The 21,621-nt window shown below is 40.0% G+C and overlaps 1 protein-coding gene across 1 annotated transcript in view; it reads right to left on the bottom strand.

Annotated features, from left to right (window-relative positions):
• The window catches only part of SUSD1 (sushi domain containing 1), a gene marked incomplete at its 5' end in the record, with an annotated part of 42,309 nt that extends 28,670 nt beyond the window's left edge, over window positions 1–13,639 (bottom strand). The window contains 6 exons of the mRNA XM_025896465.1: window positions 5,330–5,509; window positions 7,466–7,645; window positions 9,628–9,804; window positions 11,108–11,260; window positions 11,912–12,067; window positions 13,495–13,639. Coding sequence (XP_025752250.1) covers window positions 5,330–5,509; window positions 7,466–7,645; window positions 9,628–9,804; window positions 11,108–11,260; window positions 11,912–12,067; window positions 13,495–13,639 — 991 coding nt within the window. The remainder of the gene's footprint in view (window positions 1–5,329; window positions 5,510–7,465; window positions 7,646–9,627; window positions 9,805–11,107; window positions 11,261–11,911; window positions 12,068–13,494) is intronic.
• Window positions 13,640–21,621: the final 7,982 nt, after the last annotated feature.

Raw genomic sequence — 21,621 nt, 5'->3', positions numbered from 1 at the left:
AGTTTTCCTCCTTTATTCCTACAGATCACACACTCTTTGTTCAGATAACCAAATACACAGAAAGTGCTTGGTTTAACATTAATCCCAATAATGTAAACATGATATCCAATAACAGCAGAAAGGTATCTCTGAAAAAAACTATTCTTGCTACTAAAGGGAAACAGGTTTCTTGACACACTAGTGTTCCTGTGAAATCTAACAGAGCCAGTGACTTCTAGAGCTTGGGAATTCCATTTGTGAAACACACTATATGCGCTGGCCTCAGTGTGATGTCTTAGCAGATAGTAACATCCAAGTCTTAAATGCATCTGATTTTGGTCAACAGCTTACACTCAACCTCACAAATGAGACAGCATAAGCAAAGACCTTCAATTTTCCCATACCTCAGCACTATAAGTTTCAACTTGTGATTAACCAAGGCCAGTGGATGTCTCTGCTATTCCACCGACCTTCAGGTTGCCTTCACAATCTCCTTCCCATCCCAAGGGAAAGAGTCCTAGAAACAATATGCAAATAAATACCTAGGGACCAGAGCAGAAGGGTGGAAAGAGATCCCGGAAGAGTCAAATACTGAAAGGCAAATTTGGGATAGGATAGAGAGATACAAATAGCACCTGGCTGTTGGCAGCCAGGGAAGACAGGTGCTGCTGAACAGAACAGAAATCGCAGAATGCAAAAAACCAAGCAAAGTGATTCAACAGCACCAGCGAGTGTCAGAAAGGGAGAAATAATGTTAAGAAAACCAAATATACCAATTCTAAGAAGGAAAACAAGGAGTGAAGCTCTCAGTCTTGCTTACTCTGCTTTTAAAGCTCTAGTAGGAATGAGGGCCTCTCTCTGTGCCTGAGTGCCTGGGAAAAACTTCCCAGTACTTACAGCCAGAGTATAAATACCTGTCCTGTCATGTTCTTCTGTCTTAACACTGTGCCGTGAGGACCAACCTTAACAATTTGCTTAGCAGTCTCTGTGAGTTCAGGACCCAGTACTCAATGCTATTATTTGCTGATTCACAAAAAAATAAAAAAAGTCACACACATACCACTGTGTCTGAATAGCCCTTAAAAACACATGACTTCTTTCACATACACAATTGACTTGTCTTCAGTTGAAAGAACATTTCACTACCACTGACCTCAGCTCAAGATACATCTTATCAGTGAAGTATTTTTGAACCTGCGTGAAAAACCAGAATTTACCAGAAAGCAGATAAGACCGGCTCCACTTTGACATTTATCTTCAGCAAGTAGCTAAAAGGGCATCCACACATGCAAGTTCACTCACAGAGCTCTTCCCACCTAACCCCATACATAGCAAGTTCACTCACAGAGCTCTTCCCACCAAACCCCATACATACATGAAAATTTGGGGAGAGAAAAAATCCAGGTATTAGATTTTTTGTGCATTTTGCCTTTTCAATTCTGTGAAAGCAGTGAATGACAGGGCAAACATCATCTGCTGCTAATATGGACCACACAGTCTTCAGACAGAGAAATTAAATGAGAGCAAACAACATCTCTAGAGAACTTCTGCTCAGACTGCTTCAGTGCAGAAGGACAAACTCCTGCACAGTAGCCTTTGAAAATACATAGGGAATTTACTTTACAAAGATGTATCTTCATTATTTATAACTTTCAGGTTATAAAACTTTTATGAGTTTTTCACATTTTGAGTAACATACTTGCTTTCATTTAACTAGGATTGCCAAATTTCATCAGGTTTTCACCTTCAGCCCTAAACTTTACATAGAGGAAACCTAAAAAGAAACAGCAAAGCTGCAGGCAGATATGATCATTCAAGAAGAAGCAGACAGGTAGTTAATGATTTACTACTTCTCTTGGTTTAAAAATATTACCCAGAGGCAATCAGGAGCAGAGTAATTTGTGTGTTGAACCAGACTGACAAAAATGTAACAGATACAATTGCGAGCATACTTACAGAGGAAAGATGGGCCAATCAAGGGTGTTGGACTAGATGGAAATAGATGGGCTGCAATTAGAAATGCATGCGATCTACTCCCAAGCTGAAAGAGCTTCCCAAGACTGGCACTTGTCATCACAAACGGGGTAATTATTAATTGAGTTTCAAACATAAATAGTCCTGCAAAAAGCTATACTTTTGTTTGCTTTAACTGGATTGCATCACTTTGATCTGAGAAGTAGCATCTTCCATTCCACCTGTGTTTTCTCAGCCAATTAAAGAAATTATCAGATTACCAGGTGTCTGTATGTATCACATTAGGCATTTACAAGATCTCAGGACAATCAGATCCTTTTCATTGATGACTGTATTATCCTAATGGTTTGACCATGTTCTTATTCCTACAGAACCATGTGTTTAGAATCAATGCCCACAGATGTAACAACTTTTCTACTAAGCTCATAACTGCTGACATGAATTATTTATACATGGCTGCGAAAAACAGCAGTATGCTGCAAGTACAGATTCAGGAAGAAACTTGAATAGACAGACAAAGTACAAATCAGTTGTTTTCTGCCCTTTTTAAAGCCATGATAAATTTTAAAAAATTATCAAATTTATCAAAATTTATCAAAAATTTTAAAAATTTATCAAATGCTTCATAGTGCTTTGTGGAATCCACTCAAAAAGAAAAACTAGGGGGCGAGGTTTTATTTTATATTTTCCTGTTTCATAAAAATAAAAGCAACTGTAAGTCTTACATTACCTAATGTCTTATTCTGAGCTACACTCAGAACAACCTCACTTGATGAGAGAAATATTAAGGCTGACAATTTCTGCTCTGAAATTCACAATGGGAAAAGCAAGCTTTTTGTTTCCAACTATCTTGTATTCCACCACTGCATGCCATAGTGCTTTATAGGCAAAGCCCTTCCCTGAAACAAACTGAAATATCATTCCCACATGTGAATCTCATTTTCACTCTGAGAAAAAGGTCCCAGTTTTACCATAAAATCTCACCAGAGCTCAATACAATGTGTGCCTGGAGTCAACAGCACACTGTTTTTGTAATTAAATAAATGAAAATCAACATCTCAAAGGCACGGGCCAAGAGGAAGCTGCCAGACTCTTTTTGGTGGTGCCCAGTGACAGGACAAAGAGCAACACCCACAAACTAAAACACAAGAAGTTCCACCTCCACATGCGGAAGAACTTCCTTACACCGAGGGTGGCAAAGCACAGGAACGGGCTGTCCAGGGAGGTCGTGGAGTCTCCCTCTCTGGAAACATTCAAAACCCACCTGGACACGCTCCTGTGTCACCTTCTCTAGGTTACCCTGCCTTGGTAGGGGGATTGGACTAGATGACCTCCACAAGTCCCTTGCAATCTAAGGATTCTACGATTCTGTGGAACCAAGCACTCCTACTCTACACACGAAGAAGTTCTGCAAGGACAACCTATACAGGATGTCCAGGCTCACACACTGAGCATAATGGACAGCAGGTATTTAATATTAATGTTCTCTGCACTTCAGTCTCCTGATTTATGTATACAAATCAAGGGTTGGTAAAGGACTGTAATCCAGCTGCCACATTTTACTGATGGTTTAATCCAATCATCATCACTGGTAAAAATAATTTTTTTAAGCAAATTTTTAATATTTAAAAATAATGGTACTCAAACACATACACACATTTATCAGATATCCAAACAGACAATGCAAATAAAGGGCATTCCACAGAAACCACTTTCTAAGAAATGAAGAAATTATTTGTCAAAGACAGTTTCCTGAGGATGTTCTATTAACTTCCCCATTTCTAATGCAGTTTTTCAGGTAGCAGGAAAAGACAAGAGGTTTTCCAACTTCTATTATAAGTTATTTAGGAAAATGACTTTCTCTATTTTAATGGGAATTACTGATTAATTATACACACTCTTAAGAGCAGGTGTATCTCAAAGGCATCGATACCAAAACAGAAAGTTTATTTCATGTTGAAGTATTTTGTTATATTTGTTACCTATAGCAGATGCGAAAAATGCAGAAGTCAAGAAGATACAAGACCTTTGTACTAATTTCCTGTCCACGATTAAGTTTTTCTTAAAGGAGACTGGACTATTTAGGCTATTTTCACAAGTGCTTTTTTGCTATTCTACTTGACCACGTCTGACTTTTTTGGCCTCTGATGCAACAGCTAAAGCTGGAGTCTACACTTTGCCTCCGGTAAAGCTCTTGCTGAAACCCATGATAAGCCTGAGTGAGTGCAGTCTGCAGGTTCAGGCCCTCCAAAGCTTCAGAGTGCTCAAGACAGAACTCTTGTTAATGCCAAGACTGACAGACCTGATTTAACTTAGCCACTCTGCACAATGTTGCCTTCAAAACCAATTCACAAAGTACAGCCACGCAAATTGCCTAAATGAAATATGAATCATGACTTCTAATGACGGCAGTTCATTTTTATTTGGGCACTGCAAATGCCGAGAGAACTGCTTTTCTGAATGCTCGTTTTGTTTTGTGTCACATGTTTTATATTCGCAGTGAATGCTCAAGATGTCAAGTGGGGCGAGAGAGGCATCACACAGTAATTCTGTGTAAAGTGAAGCGGTAGCAGTCAAGGACACACTTCTAGACCCTTTGAGGAACATGAGGATGTTACAAAGCTAAATGAACATTATCATCTGCAAAAGACAGTATTGCTACTTAAGAACAAGAGATGGACAGCTCTAGAACTATCACGTGACACCTCTTAGGATGCAGAAGAACACTAAGAAGCACAACAGTCATAGTCCAAAACATCTGTTATTTTTTGCTATTATTGAAATGTCTGTTTCCAAGCCCACAGCATGGCAACAACTTCACTACAGGTCCCCCTTCTCAGGACTCATTCTTAATTAAGAAAATCATTCTGTACTGAAATGCAGACAACTAGATCTAGGCTGTAAAGGCAGTCATGAACAAATATTGCTTTGGTCATTATGAGAAAAGAAAAAAAAAGAAGGAGAAAAAAGGTTTGAATTGCATTTCCATTACTTTCATTGCAGTGCAGTTTACAGTATTAGAGCCACAAGAAAATATCATTAAATGCCTGCTGCCTCTCAGGTGATGCTCCACGGGCTTTTAAAGCTGAAGGTTCTCAGTGCAGCAATGAACACCTAGTTGCATTAGTCTCTTTCTGTTTGAGGTAAAAAGCTAAGCAGTTACAGAAAGATCTGTGGCATCCACCAGAGGCTGCTGCATGGTTAATACTCTCTTCCACAACTGTTTCATCCAAAAGTACCACCATGTTCCCTACATCATATATTAAAAGGGCACTTCTTGACTTCATCCTTCCTCTTCTTTCTACCTTCAAAACAGGAACGACAAACTATTTAAATTGCACAGCAATTCACAGCAACTTCCTACAGTAATTTTTACCTTTGCATGTGTATGTAATATTCTCCCACGATTGATCTATTGTGCATTCTGAAAAATTCTTATCTCCATTGAAATAATATCCTTCTTTACACTGATAGTACACTCTGCTCTGGAGAGCGGTAGAGTTATCCCAGGTCACTGTTGTGTGTGGAATCAGCAAAGGTTTGCCACAGTCTATTTCTGGAAGAGAGGAAAACAGGAAAACAAACCTGTAAAGGAAAGCAGGCAAGGCATATCAAAGTGTTTAAGATGGAGGGATGAACTGTCCCAGCAAGTAATTAACAGTTCACTTTTTCTCACTTCTTAGTGACTCCTAGAAGCCAGGCCAGTTCACCAGAACACAAAATTATGACTGGAGACCTTCTAGCAGGGTGGGGCATTTATCCTACAGAATGAACCATAAAATAAAACAGTGTCCTGATTAGAAATGGACAGCAAGGATCTCTAAGGAAATTTTTTATAAATGGATCTATCTTCCCATAACACTCTCTTATCCCCCATGTGCTATTTATTCCTTTATTTTACCTACTAGTAACAGTAGATATGAAAAAAGACACATGGTCCAAGGAGTGACATTAAAGAATAGCATCAAGAAGGTCATGTTCCTTTGTCAGTGGATTTAATTCAAGCTTTTGAAAAAAAGAAGCTGCTACACAGAAGCAGGAGGAGCACTTCTGAGGGAAAATCTGATGGACTATTCGAACCACCTTACAGATAATTAGAAATTTGGAATAATGAACTTATAAATTAATTCATTTGCTCAGTTTTCAGGGGCTTCATAATAAAATTAGGGAATAAAAAAAAAATAAAAGTGAAGATAAAATAAATGGAACAATATCATTTAGTTTAAGATTAAAATCCACTTTTAAATCCACAGTGGACATTAAACCTCGATAAAGGATTCTGCATCACTTCAGTTACAAGAAGCAAACATTCTAAGAATTAAAATCTTACCTTCACTAAAGCTTATATGCAGAAAACAAGTGCTTTTAAAACCATTTAATTATCTTAAGTGATTCTGAAATTCTACTCAAAAAAAGAGCAAAGAAGTAAGAACCAAAGTTTATAGAACTGTGATCTGTACAACCTTTAAAGAAAAAATTAAACATTATGTATTGCAATGGGCAATACACCCACATCCACCACAACCACCTTCCTTTTCGCACTCCAATGTGTATGAATGTATGTATCTATTATCAGTCATCAGAACAAGCTTTAGAGTAACTAACACACACGTAAAGCATATGTTCAACTTATAGAACAGTGTGTGATGAGATACAAAAATTCCTGCTGCTTAGTTCCAGCTACTCATCCAAAGCCATTCTGTAAGCAGACTGAAGTGCAGCATACTTCTGTGTAACACTGCAAACCTTCTATTTAGACTCGTAACCTAGAACAAGAATATTAAAGAAGACTCTAAAAGTACAGTCTTTGTAACTTATATTTTACTGCAATAAGCAGAAAACTTTATCCTACTGAAGAGATATTAATCATGAAACAAAAGTGACGCTGTGCCCGTATGAAAACTGACTAAAGAATGTAATTACTCTGAGGCTTCTTATCAATAATATGAGCTCAGATTAAAACAACACTTCAAATTTTACTGGGTAAAATACTTTTTAAAAAAACATACCTCTGTGATTCATCTTATCAAAGAACTCTTTAGGCTATCTCCCAAATTATAGTAATATAAGGGATTTGACTCATCTGAAATACCAATAGCATGCTTGAGCAATCATAGTTTGCAGCTTGAAACTTTCTAAATATGAGAATTTTGAAGGGATGTTAATGACAAACCAGCAGTTCAATTTCTGTGTAGTAGTTTCAATCACAGAGTAGATATTGAACTAGAAAAATGTTAGCAATTAAGGCTGAATTTTCATCTCATGGTAATTGCAATGCCCAACATGCATCGGGATTATGTTCTTAGAATGCTAACTATTAACAATTTATTGAAACTTCATTAGCAACACAGAATAAAAAAAAAACCTTGCAATATATGTTTTTTGTTTTGGGACTGAACTTCCTATGCCAGAAGACTGCATAAACCGAATGCCCACAGAAGATAACGGCTATTAATAACAGTGGCTGAAACAGCATCTATGCTAAACAAATCTGAAGGCAGATTTTACTTACCTTTGCACACCAAATCAGGACCATCCCACTGTCCTTTGGCATTACAGACTGCAGTCCAATTCCCGCTTGCAATCAAGTAACCAGGAAGACAATTGTAAGTAACTTCACTTCTGTATGTGGTCCCACTTACAAATGCTGGACGTGCATTCAAAACAGAAGGTGGAAGCCCACAATCCACACCTAGGGATACAAAAGAAGAGGAAAATAACCTTGTTAGTCAACCAGCAGGAGTAATGACAGCTGCACTCCCACAAGGCAGTTTACCCTTACTCTCTTCTCCTGCAGTAATCCAACACTCCCTGATGTCTTCTGCAACATTTCCATTATGACTGACAGTGCTGTAGCTACTCCAGATCTGCTTCCAAATAAAATGACATCACCTTTCTGCCTTTCCTTCCAAATGGTATGCTAACTCTGTGACTCCTTCCTTAGTCTAGCTGCCAGTATACGGAAAACTTCTGGTTTTCTTTTGTATCTTTAAAGATTCCCCTGCTTTTACAAACCTGATTACATGTGGCAAGCTGGTTCTATACAATTTGCAGTAAGCAACAATTCAGAGGGAGGCAGATGAGCAGAAACTGCCTTTAGAAAGCAAAATTTGAAAAAAGTATACAAAGATCATAAAAATGCAAAACCATAGAAAAGGTTACAACATACCAATACTAAAACTTCCTGGTAAGGCAAAATGATGTTCAAAATGCACTGTAATAGTTGCTATATTCACTAACATGCCGAGTTGTCATTGGCAAATACAAAAAACAAAGTCAAGCAGCACCCGGAAAAAACCAAATTATTTAAAAGTACCTTTACTAGTATTAAAAAAAAAAATCAGGTTTGCTGGTTTTACAAAAAGAGAAGTCCTAATTGAAACCCAGGAAAAGAGCTTGCAATACAAAGGGGAAATAAGTTTGTCGTTTTAGACTTATGGGCTGTTTCTTGGTGTATCATGTATTTTATTTCAATTAAATATAAGAGATGTGCTCAGAAAATCTGAACTGACCTACTGTCTGATTGCAGAATTAAAAAATCACATGAAAAAGCAAGTTATGAAAAATATTAACAAAAAAATAAATGTACCAACAACTCACAAGGATTGTATTCTACAATCTTTCTTTAGGGACCACTTGAAACTTTGGGCACTCCCTTTTTGTTTTAAAAGTCATTGTTCTTTTATTTATTTATTGGAGAAAATGTTATTTCAATTGTTTTATTTCTGATGCCAGTAATTTAGTATTAAATTATTTTATCTTTTCTTTCTTATGAATTTTCTGGTGATATTTAATATTTTAGTTTTACCAGCCACATTGGTTCAGCATCTTTATTTTAATTTATTCACTTCCCATAGACACAGAGAGAAACATTACATTTCTATCCACTCTCAAAGGAAAAAAAAAAAAAGAAAAAGGGAAAGAATTAGAAACCAAGAGGGCATTTGTAGTTTGAAAGAAACAAACTTTCCTCACTAAGTGACAATTTTCAGGATGACAACTCTCCCCTGCAGAATTGCTGTAGACAGTTCAGCTTCTATTAGCTAGCACTTCAAGTGCATTTAACCAATGTACAGATTTTCTAACTATTCACAGGAACACAAAATCAATCCTGCACTTTTAAGCAGTAATATTTCAACAGAATGGGCAACTAGAACAACAAAGCAAGTGGAAGTTTTAAAGACGGTCACAGGAAACTTAATGCTTCAGAGATGTGAAAGTGTTTGCTTATGCACAAATGCTCTTAAATTCATGAAGGTCACCCAGAGATGAAGAGGGCTATGATGCCTCTCTTTTGCATCTACAGTCAACCTTCAGAAAAAACTTCACAAGGTGCCAGAACAATTGGTCTTTCCATGAGAGGTCATTGATGGTTTCCAAGTTAGTGGCCTATCCCATGAAATGTTACAGAAATCTAGTTGTTTTCTAGGCCTCAGTTCACAGGCAGGACACATCGATAAAAATGTATGGACTAGCATTGAAAATATCACTACACTAACAAGAAGAGGTAGACAATAACCTCTCCTATCCTTCTTTTCTTCTTTTGCAAATAGTCAGATCTTGACAAAACTATCTCTCAAACTGAGAAAACAGACCATTGTCTCCATAAACACACTTCCAATGCTTAAATCCCCTTAAATGAAGAATTTTAGAAATACTTCAGACTCTCTTCACCTTCACAGCTTAAAGTGGCAGGCTCCCAAGTTTCATTTGCAGTGCAGTATGAGAATTTGCCCTCGTTGCTGTAAAACCCTTCTTGACACTCATAATGAACCACACTTCCTGGTAGCAAGCTGTAGTTCCCCACAATGTATCCGTGCTTCATTTCAGGGGGGGAACCACATCCAATTTCTGCAAAGAGACTGGGTTAAAAGATCTCACAGTACAAAAATCTCAACACTTGACTGTTTCAAAATGAGTTGAACTAGATGGTCACAAAATATACCTGATCTGAGGAATCTGAGAAGTTGCCAAAGGGGTAGAAGATTAGTCCTGCACACATTTGGAAGAACACAGAGAACAAGTTATTGAGCTACATCCTTACTAACATACAGCTGGAGCCATTCACAACACCAAAACAGCAACACCGCAGTGTGATGGTGCTTGGCACGTGCCACTCTCATTACAGCAACGGCTGAATGATACTTTAACACCAGAGGAAAATTTCAGGCCCCAGTGCACAGCTTTATTTTGCTATGCACAGAGAAAGTGAGGCACTGTGGATGAGTAGCAATTAAATGGTCTGCCCCTCAATTCCTTCATCTCACTGAACCAGTTTGCATATGAAAGCTACATTCCTTTGGCACATCTGCTTGACAGGGTTCCCTTGTCCGACTCCGCAACACCGTCAGTGCAGACACACTACCACAGAATATGGAGAGGAAAGTCAATGAGATAAGCAGGGTTATCAGCAATTTTGGCAAACAAAGAAGAGCACTCCAGTCAGGAACACTAGGAAATTATAGGCAGTGAGCTTTATTGACAGTTCTGGCAATAATTCAGAAATAAAGGCTGGATATAATCTAGGTAGCTCCTTCAACCTGGAATGTCTGGGTTCATTACATACTCTGACATCTACAGCTTACACTGCTAGCAATTTGCATCTGTGAAAGCCTACACTAAAGAGGAATTTTCAAACTGGAAACTTGGTTTTGGTTGGGCATTTTTTTGTTATGGCAACAAAAAACAGAACAGTTTATTCATGCAGGAGACACAGTATGTAGTAAATAGTTTAATTTATTTTTTTATTCCTCTCCCCTAGGCTTGTTTCATTCAGCTAACCTCTCTTACCAGCTACTTAGTCTCCCCTTTCCCTTCATGCAGTGTGATTATATAAAAAAGTGGATTACACCACAGTTCTTTTCTATTCAGAAACTAACTACATCACCTTCATGGCATTATCAAGCTTCTCTGACCAAGTGCACCTGAAGCACTGATGAGAACATGTAGGAATCATATCTGGTGTTGACTCTACAATCCAGACATCACTGAAACAAACTGAACCCAAGAAGAAGAAAAAAAATATACAGGAAGCAAAGCCCAGAGATAAAGCTTCTGCCTTTCAGACTTACAAGCACAGTCCAGAGCAGCTACTACTGTGTCACGTAACAACTGATTTTGTCTGCTAGCAAAAACAGCATCCAAAGACTCTCACCTTTGCATGAAACTCTGTTTCCATCTGGATGAAAAGAACGCTCTCCATTTTCTAATTTATAACCATCATTGCAGTAACACTTGTAGCTTCCCTCAGTATTCACACATCTTGCATTGTGACCACACAGCCCAGACTCCTCACATTCATCGATATCTAAAAATTCGGAAAAAATACATGCAATTCATAATAGAGTTTTTTTTAAGCAATTAATTAATATAGGGTCCAAGCTTTACTCTTCCATGAAGAGTTCTACATGGCTTCTGATGGCTCTTCTGCTAAAACAAAGGAGCTTATAATTGTGTGGTCTTTAAGCATCTGGAAAGAGGATTCTTTCAGTTTTGTAGCTATCTATCTTTTGAATTATCTCTGGTTTACTTGACAAAGAGTTTCCAATGTTCTGTGCTGTTACAACAACTCCAGAAAAATCCTGTGTCTGCACATATCTTGATTAGTTGTAACAGCCCATTACTATAAAAAGGAACTGGCTAATATTCTACACTAAACACAAATTTGACATTCTGGGGAAATTCAAGTATGATTTTCTTTAATCTGGCTCTTTCTTATTCTGGAAAGATCATTGTTTGAATGTGACTCTGAAGCAATGATTTGTAACGTAACAGAGAATTCAAAATAGAACCAATTCACAGCTGTTAGGAACCTGGATGTCAAATAAGTGTTTGCATTCACAACAGAAAGTGCTCTGATATGGTGTTAGAAAGTAAGTTCTACAGTAATGGGAAAGACTGGTGTGGTAAAAAATTAAGTTCTGGATTCATCATGCTCAAGATTCTTTGTGATGTCTACCTGTACAGTTTGTGCCATCGTTGGGAATAAATGTCTTGTTGTTGTTGGAGGCTCGGTATCCATGAAGGCAAACACAGTAAAAACTTCCATGTGTATTATGACACAGTGTATGATTTCCACAGATCTTGCTGGCTCCAATCTGGCATTCATCTTTATCTGTCAATATATTTAAAACGCATCAGAGAGAAATTAAGAAAAGTGGAGTATCCTCCCTTTCTCACTCTGTTTCGTATAACCAGACTTCTTATTGTTTTCCTCTGTAAATTATTTGGGAAGTAAACACTGCTAGTAAGCTGAAATATTCAGACCCAGAGAGGCTGTCATGTCTGGATGAACAGTTTCATGACACAGCTCAAGTTGATGAGTCTTAAGAGCTGCTGAAACCAGAGGACCCTGCTCTCTGCCTCCACTCTTTCTTATGGCATGCACTGATTGCAGCACTTAATGGAACACCTGAGTGGGGGCAATCTCAAGCACAAGTACAGGCCAGGTAGAGAATGGATCAAGAGCAGCCAAGAAGGACTTTGGGGTGTTGGTGGATGAGAGGCTGGACATGACCTAGCAATGTGCATTCGCAGTCCAGAAAGCCAAGTGTGTTCTGGGTTGCACCAAAAGCAGAGTGGCCAGCAGGTCGAGGGAGATGATTCTACCCCTCTACTTCACTCTGGTGAGACCCCACCTGGAGTGGTGTCTAGTTCTGAGTTCCCCAACATATGAAGGACATCAACCTGATGGAGTGAGTCCATAGGAGGCCATGAAGATGATTAGAGGACTGAAGCACCTCTCCCACAAGGAAAGACCAAAAGTGTTGGGGTTTTTCAGCCTGGAGAAGAGAATGCTCCGAGGACTCCTTATGGTGGCCTTCCAGTAGCTAAAGGGGACCTGCAGGAAAGCTGGCAAGGGACTTTTGACAAGGTCCTGTAGTGACAGGACAAGGGGAATGGCTTTAAACAGAGAGAAGGTGGGTTTAGATTGGATATTAGAAAGGAATTCTTTTCTGTGAGGGTGGTGAGGCAGTGGCACAGGATGCCCAGAGAAGCAACCTGGTCTAGTGGAAGATATCCCTGCCCATGGCAGGGGGGTTGGAACTGGGTGATGCTTAAGGTCCCTTCCAACTTTAACCATTCTAAGATTCTATGTTTCTCCTACAATAAGGAGATAACTCTGTGCAGGGTCCAGCAGCCACCAGTTCTTTGTGAAGGAAGGGTAAGAGACAGAGTGAAAGATCAGCAGTGGAGAACCATCCCCTTTAAGCAGTGGTAAGCTATTACACATACTCAGACACAGCATTTGACACCGTTCTTTGATTCACATATTGATTTGTCATGTATGAGATAGCTGTAGAAGAACACTATCAGCCACACTAACAAAACAAAGCTGAGCAACACTTCTTGTGTAGTAATCTTTTGGTAATGAGGAGCAATCCACGCATATCCTATGTTTGGGAAGATCTATCTGGAAATGACAAAGCTTTTAGCATGTTTTAAAGAATTCATTAATAGAAGAATTCATCAATATTACTTGAGAAAGAGCATTTTAGAAACGTACTGAGTTTCTTGTCACTTTATTCACAGGCAGCCTACCTTGACAATGGGTTCTTCCATTGCCTACAAATCCATAGTTGCAGATGCAAACACTTTTTCCTTCAATTTGATGACATGTTGCATGAACATGGCAAGTTGCACAGACATCTGGAACTGATCTGTTCACAATCGCTTTAAGAACAAAAAGACACAATTACTTTTTTTTTTTGACAACCTTAAGGGTGGCCTGGTACGGGTAACAGGCACGAAATGTAAAGTGGACTTCTATCTTCTCCCACCTCATTTTCAAACTTGCTGGAAAACAAGTCATACTATTCAAAGACTAAAGATGAAAAATAAACAGAAAGGATTAAATGAAATAACTACACTGAACATTTTTGTCCATCCATCTCTTCTCTGACAACAAGCTAAAGAGCTTCCCAACAGTCAGTAAGACTTACAAGGCATATAATAAATAGATTTATCCAATATTATTAATATTTTCTTCATAATAATTTGTTTCCCTTTTTTCTTGATTTCTATTTCCTCTGGGGGTTTTGTGTTTGGTTTTTTTTCCTTATTATTTACACATAGACATTTGGGCTGCTTATCAATCTGCTTGAATCATGTGTCATCAACATGTATATGGTATAAATGTTATTCATAAAAACGAGGTTGAGAATGCTGCCAGGAGTAAAATGACTTAAAGTCATTTTAGAAACTAATTTATATTAAAAGTGGTTTAGCAGCATACAACACAAAACCTAATTTACTGTAATTTAACAGGGCTGTAAGTATACATGAAATCAGAATAAAATATAAACTTACTCTCTTCTTTGTATTCATGTATTCATGGCATTATGTTCAATTTGTCCATGTTTTGTAAGCTCTTTTTGTTATCTTCACATATGCACTCACTTTCCTAATGATAAACCTCAGAATGGATGGCTTTAATGTAGACAAAGCATGCATATGCTTACATATTTTTACATTTTAAAAGAAATAACTAACACTGCACAAGCAGATGTCTCATGATGCTTGACACAGAATTGCAAAATTTTTTTACTCTTCTAAGACAGCTCAAATTGGTACGAATACAAACCTCACTGCACATACAGCAGTGTCAAAATTTTGATTACCTTACAAGGTGTCTGAATACATAACCATAACTGGAGGGAGAAGGCATCTGAACACTTTTAGCTTCTAGCTTATCACTGTGATAAAACCGTCCCTCCACATGCACACAGTTTGTTTTACTCACAGTGCATTTCTGAGCACCTTAAGACTTGTGGGAAGCATCATAGATTCCTGCTCCTAATTATCCATGCTTTTATATACTTATATGTGTTTCTGATAAGAAAACAAAAACTGTCAGCATGCAATGGCAGCCAACGTAGATCAGAAAATTAGATTTACAGCCACGGTAAGAACTTTCTCATGATACCTCAATCTTCTGATAAGACTTGGGACTATCCTCCTCAGATTGCTGCTCCAGGGGACAAAAAACATGTGTTGACTCTCAGTGCCCCTTTACTGCTTTATGACTTATTTCTCCATCACAACACACAATTTATCACCCCAGCACTACAGTCGCCTCGCGGTTTCGGTCCTACCCATGTGTTCCCTCGGGCACAGCTCCTGACTTGGCCAGGCCCTCTCAGCCGGGCAGGCCACGACGCCGCTGCCACCACAGCCCTCACCGAGAGGTGAGGAGATCCGCCAGCCAGTGCAGAGCACGACGCCCACCACGGGCTGCTCCACCACTAGCACGGGCTGCCCTTGCCATCACCACCGAGGGATGTTCTGCCACCACCACGGGCTGCCTCCAACACCACTACCAAGACAGCCTCCGCCACCGCCGCCGGGCCCTGGACGTCTCGGTGGGGCTGCGCCCACCCCCCGCCCACAGTCCCCCCGTCCCCCGCGGCCCGCGGACGAGGGAGCGGAGCCGGGTCGGGCGGTCCCGGCCGCACTTAACCCGCCGCCGCCCGCCGCAAGCGCACGCAGCAGCAGCAGCAGCAGCGGCAGCAGCAAGACCGGCCCCTGGGCCCGGAACGCCCCGGAGCTCATGTCCCCGCCGCTGCAGCGCCCGGCGCCTCTGCATCGTCCCCGCGGGCGGAGGGAGGGGGGCGCAGCCCGAGGGGCAGGTAGAGCCCGCGGCCGGCGGAGGGCGCCTGGCGCTGCCCTCGCGGGCGGAGCACCCTTATCTCCGCCCCGAGCCCTGGGCCCCCGGGCTTTCACCCGCGGAGAGGCCCTTTTCCTCCCCCCTGCCCCATTGCCCGCAAAACTCTCTTTTTTCTTTCCCCTTTTTTTTTTTTTTTTTTTTTTTTTGGTGGTGGTGGTAGTGGTGTGTTTTTCTCTCTTCCCTGGCACAACCCCTTTCCTTCCCCGAGACACCGCCTCAGTCCCGGCCGGGCGGGTGGCCGGGCTGATAAGGGCAGATGCTGTCCATAGCCAGCGGGCGGGGGGAGAAGCGGAGGACGGGGTTATTTATGATTCCCAAGAAGGGCGGCTGGAAAGATACACCTGTTTGTACGTGAGAAAGGAAAATACGAGTGTGCCGCTCTCCGGCCGCCGGCGGCAAACGTGACCAAGCAGCACTTCGGATGGTGTCGGTCCGTCGAAAAGAGGCGGCCGCCGGCAGGTCTGAGGGCTGGGAGGGCTCGGCGCGTCCCCCCTGCCATCGGGAGGGAGTCGCATCTGACTCCCTGCCCGGCACCACCTGCTCGAGGCACCAAGAGTTGGCGCATCAGCCCTACGGGTATACGAAAATGGTGCAGGCGTCCACCGCCAGCTCTTGATGCTTTGTCACTGCAGGCCTTCACCGCGGCACAGGTGAATCCTAAAACCTCATTTTCAGGCAGCACCACTAGGGCTGGTAGCAGTAGCAGTAGCGCTGCCTGAAGAGCTTTCTGCTGTAGAAGAGCAGTAATACTCCTAATTAGCGCTCACAGCCCTCATTCGTGTCTGTGAGCATGAATTTTAGAAAGAGGAATGCCAAGGCAATGAATGGGAGAAGCCTAGCACAAAGGTAGAATTGGGCATATTTGGTAGCTCTGAGATTCTTGAAGAAGTTTTGCTCATATGCTATGTTGTCTTTACATTAACATCCCTACACAGCCAAGTTCTCCATCACGACTGCATTTGAGTGACATAACCTGATGTTTTACTGCTGTGTTATAACAACAGACCAAACAATGTGTCTGATTTCAATGAACTGCATATGAGTGACATAACCTGATGTTTTACTGCTGTGTTATAACAACAAAGACCAAACAATCTCTGTCTGATTTCAATGGATGCAAACCCAGTTTCGTGAAACTATCAACTTTATCGATTTATTTAGGTAAGTTGGTCTCTTCCAGTCTTTTTTTAATTACTATTCTGCCCACTTAAGTAGGTATGCATTTTTAACCAGCTTCTGCTACCCTTATCCATCCCAACCAGATTCTTCAGCAGCGGTCAGTTACCTTCCAAGTCACCCTGTTTTCGGAAAACAGACTACAGATGTCAGTACTGCATATTTCTGCCTTAAATTACTGAAACTGAAGGCATGCATGTTCAGTGGTGGCAAGTGGTGATAAGATTCCTTATCATTATAAGGAATAGTTCAGAGGGGAATTGTTCTGCACAACATATTAAAATGATTTGGAAATTATATTTTTCCTCTTCCTTGGCAGCCCACGAAGTAGCAGACCCACTAATCACTGCAATTTCTACTGTTCCTTTCATAAAAAGTAGCGGAAGCAACTTTTTATAATTATAAACACCTCGTGCAACAAACAGGAAAAAATTTTTGGCAGCAAGCTTGAATAAATACAGCATATTTATAAAGAGAACAAGTTAAAAATTGTAACAAATATTCTTTAAAGAAAATAACAAGGATGTGTATCAGTTGAAAATGACTGGAACAAACCTCCTTGCTTTATTCAGTCTGTTATGTCTCAAACAGAAAATTAATTGCTGTTTAAGACATAGTTCAGAATCAAATAATTGAACTACACACAAAGGCTACTTTAAATTTAATATATATTGTTCGCATATCTAAATTCAGTGCAGAGTCATAAGTGTCAAAAGATGTTGCAAGGTCACCTGTTCTGGTTTTTTGCTCTTGAAGAAGATAAACTCTATGATTCTTGACATATTTGTCTAACTTGCTCTTTATAGACACAGTGATGTAGAACTCACAGCATTCCCAAGCAATCTCTTCCAGTACTTCACTGAATCACAGATCATTTCTTCCCTGAGGTCACCTGCCCAAGTCCTGGCACCTAATTTATTTGAAAAGGTAATTAAACATTTGTGAGAGTAAGACAGATTAGTGTCCACACATACTGATCCCTAATTGCTTAGACAATCCTGCTTGTTGCATGTAAAAATTTCTCTAATGAAAACACAGAATAATATCCACTTATATTTTCTGTTCTCGACAGGATAAAGGTTTTAATTCTTTCACTGTTGAACCTAAAGGAAGTTTAGTTTGTAACTAGTGTTTCCTTTCTCTCTAACATTAAATTGCCCAGAGGGCATCTGTACTAGTGTTTGCTTCCATTTCTCTTTTTTTTGATAGGAAAATAATTCTGATGGTCAAAGTAGTTGAATTCATCCAGAGATGTTTGGAAGTTTCCTGTGCATTTTTTCCCTGCAACTGTCTAAATGGAGATAATTGAAAATCAGAAAGCCAAGCTGGATTAAACATCTCCTCAGCCACCTGTATTCATTCAGTCTCCTTTGCAGACAGTTGATGACAGTAGATGACAGTTGTGTCATCTAAATCCCATTTTTTTCTTAAGGATATTTGGCAGAGATTACACTACTTATTTTGACATATGAAGACAAAATATTTGATACTAATGGCTCTTTCAACAAACAGATTTTTAAAAACACAGCAAACATCTTCACCTGGAATAAATAAATGTATTTCAACCTTGTTAACAGATCACTCAGCTATTCGTAATGCAGTTGCATTTTCAAACAGCTTGCTATCAAGCACTTCTTTCCAGCTGGCAGTGAAAAGAGTAACTGCAGCTTGATGGAAGATTCCTTCTATCTCAATTCTGCCTCTGGTGCCTATTTAAAATGAATCAGATTAATGACTGGTTTCTGATTATCCACTTAATTCCCAGAATAAGAAACAGCAATTGTTGAAGCAAAAATAACTGGAAAAAATTGGCTGACCCTCTTCAGTTTCTTCTGAAAATGCTTCAGTAAATATTGTGCAGAAAAAAAGCAGTCTCTTGTACAAATTTTTCTACAAAGGAAATATTACCACTCAAGTTGTTCTCAGCATTTCTATCTGTGCTCTCAGGTGTGCCTGTGCCACTGTCTCAACTCAGGCAAATGAAGTCAAGATGAAAAAATAAATGAGATTTCTGCAAAAGCAGAATTTGAACCTTAAATATTGAATGCTTCTATACAATTACCCTGGAGGACAGGCCTTGGATGAAACATACCTCAGAGCATGCCATATACATCTCATAGCAAGAGCACGAGATAAAGTCTGCTGACAGTTGCTGCTAATCAGAAAAGCAGTTCTACAGAGCATAAAGGGCTGCTATCTCTGGGTTTTAGCACAGGAGTAGGAGACCAAACTGAGCTTTGCCACAAACCCACTGTGAGCTTTGATAAGATAACCCCTTCCTGCCTCTCTTCACTTCTCCCTCCCACCTAGTTTTGAAATTGGGATAGTATTCCTATGTGTGTTGAGGCTTAATATCATCTGAGATGATGCAACATAAACTCTGATAGAAGCTAGAGCTTTGATGCCACTACACTTTGCCCCAATTTTTAAAACACTAGGATTTAGAGTCAACCAGTTTATGGGACAACATCCTAATGTTGCCAGATCTTGGAATATTGTTCAAGAAGACTGCTGTCTAGCCATTGTTTCTGATTGTTTCATGCTGTGTCACTGAGGGCTGGGCTGACTAAAGGCAATAGTTCTGAGGAGAGAGGCACAAAGGAAAAGTACAGAAAAAAGGAATAACAGCACCCCCTTCATACATTATAAAAATAATAAATAAATAATAAAGTACTTTTGTGGTTTTCTTGACTTCAAGTAGATGAACAGATATCTTTTCCTTTTTGATCCTAGAATATCTGCTAAAATCTGAGGAGAAAGAACTGGGCAACAAGCTTAATCCTTCCTTCTCTGCCAGGCTCCCCAAGCTCACCCACAGGGGGGTTGGTCTTACTATTGCAGCTGCACAAAACTTAGTAGAAACGTATATAGATCAGGCAAAAATGAATGATAATTTATTTGATAACTACAGGAAGAAAACTAAATCACACTGACTACAGTATTATTCTTGTATTATACTCTTCTCACCATAAGCTTTGCCTATTTTTACGGGCAAGATGAGTCTGAAAGTGCTACAATCATTAGATGGAAAACATGGCAACTTCTCAAGTTATATATCATCTATGAAGATGAAAAATTTCATACATGTGTCTTATGAGAAGAGAAACCCAAATATTGTTTCCTGGACATGCTTCCTGAACACATTCATGTGCAACTTCCTCTTGGTGATCCTGCTTTAGCAGGGAGGTTCAACCAGATGATCTGCAGAGGCCCATTTCAACCCCAACCATTCTGTGGTTCTGTGACTAGAGATTATAAACCAAACCCTTCTCCTCAAGCTGTTCAGTCAGGTGGGGATTCTTTTGCTATGGCTTCCTTCTCTACAGGCCAACTGCATTTTGTCACCTGGCAATCTCATATTTGAATCAACGTTTTGTAGTGGGAAAGAGGGGAAGAATCTAACAATCAAACCTTTCATAGTAAATAGCTTGACCTTCACTCCTTGAGTTGTTCTGTAAGCAATTAAGCTTTCACATGCTGTTTATTGAGTTTAAAGTAACTGTTTTTATGTCAATTAGAAAGCACCTCAAATTACTGTGGAACACAATTTCAGCAGAGTGAGTTGGATTTTGGATTCATAACATAATGCATTCATTTTTGGCATACAAAATGAGAGTGCTTTTGTTTGATTACAAAACCAGCACAAGCTCTGTTCTTTCATCTTGCAAAATTAAATTAGGTGTAACTCTATTATTTCTACATTTACTGGCAATCAAAGAGAAAGACACCCTGAATGATGGCATTCTTATGCTGTCATAAATTGTAATAAAGGTTTAGATTGACATTTCTAGTTAAATAAAAGGTCACCTAGTCTTTTTTTTTTTTTTTCATTCTAATTGCAAAGTTGATAGTCTTGTTTAACTTCAAATAATTTCTGCAAGAAATCAAGTTTGTCTTACAATCACAGAATGATGGAATGGGTAAGGGTGGAAGGGACCACTGAAGGACATCTGGTTGAACCTCCCTGCTCCAGCAGGGTCATCCTAGAGCACATGGCACAGGATTGCATCCAGACCATTCTTGAGTATCTCCAGTGAGGGAGAGTCCACAACCTCTCTGGGCAGCCTGTTCCAGTATAGCACAGTCACTTGCACAGTGAAGAACTTCCTTTTCATTCTCGTGGAACTTAGGAAGTTACTGCATCATTTCTGCCCATTGCCTTGTCCTATTGCTAGGCACACTGAGAAGAGCCTGGCTCCATCCTCTTGACACCCTCCCTGCAGATACTTACAGACATTAAGAGGTCCCCTCTCAGTCACCTCTTTTGAGGCTGAACAGGCCCAGTCCCCTCAGCCTTTCCTCATAAGAGAGAGAGATACTCCAGTCCCTTAATCATCTTAGTTTCCCTCCACTGGACCCACTCCAGGAGCTTCGTGTCCCTCTTGTCCTGAGAAGAACAGAATGGGACACAGCACTGCAGGTGCTCACCAGGGCTGAGCAGAGGGGCAGGATCACCTGCCCCAACCTGCTGGCAATGCTCTTCCTAGTGCATCCCAGGATGTCACTGGCCTGCTTGGCCACATGGACACACTGCTGCCTCGTGAACTTTCTATACACCAGAAGAACCTGAGATTCAAATAATGTAAGCCTGTGAGAACTAAATGATGACTGACCATTTAGGCCTGCACTAGGGTGAGGATGTTTTTCTTAATATGTACTACATCAACCCACTGTCTAATTACAATTACAGATTTTTTTATTTCAGACCCATTTGATGTACAATGAGATATACACCAGAAGGTGTTTTAAAGTTTGGCTGAATGTACAATCCCATCATTTGGAGAGTAAGTGAGAAGATACGTTAATGTAAGTTTAGCAGTGTGGCT

Source organism: Manacus vitellinus, unplaced genomic scaffold (assembly GCF_001715985.3).
Source record: "Manacus vitellinus isolate BGI_N305 unplaced genomic scaffold, ASM171598v3 scaffold_9_pilon, whole genome shotgun sequence".
NCBI lineage: Eukaryota > Metazoa > Chordata > Aves > Passeriformes > Pipridae > Manacus > Manacus vitellinus.
Note: the sequence above shows the minus strand (reverse complement) of the source record. Positions and strands in the feature narration are given on the sequence as shown.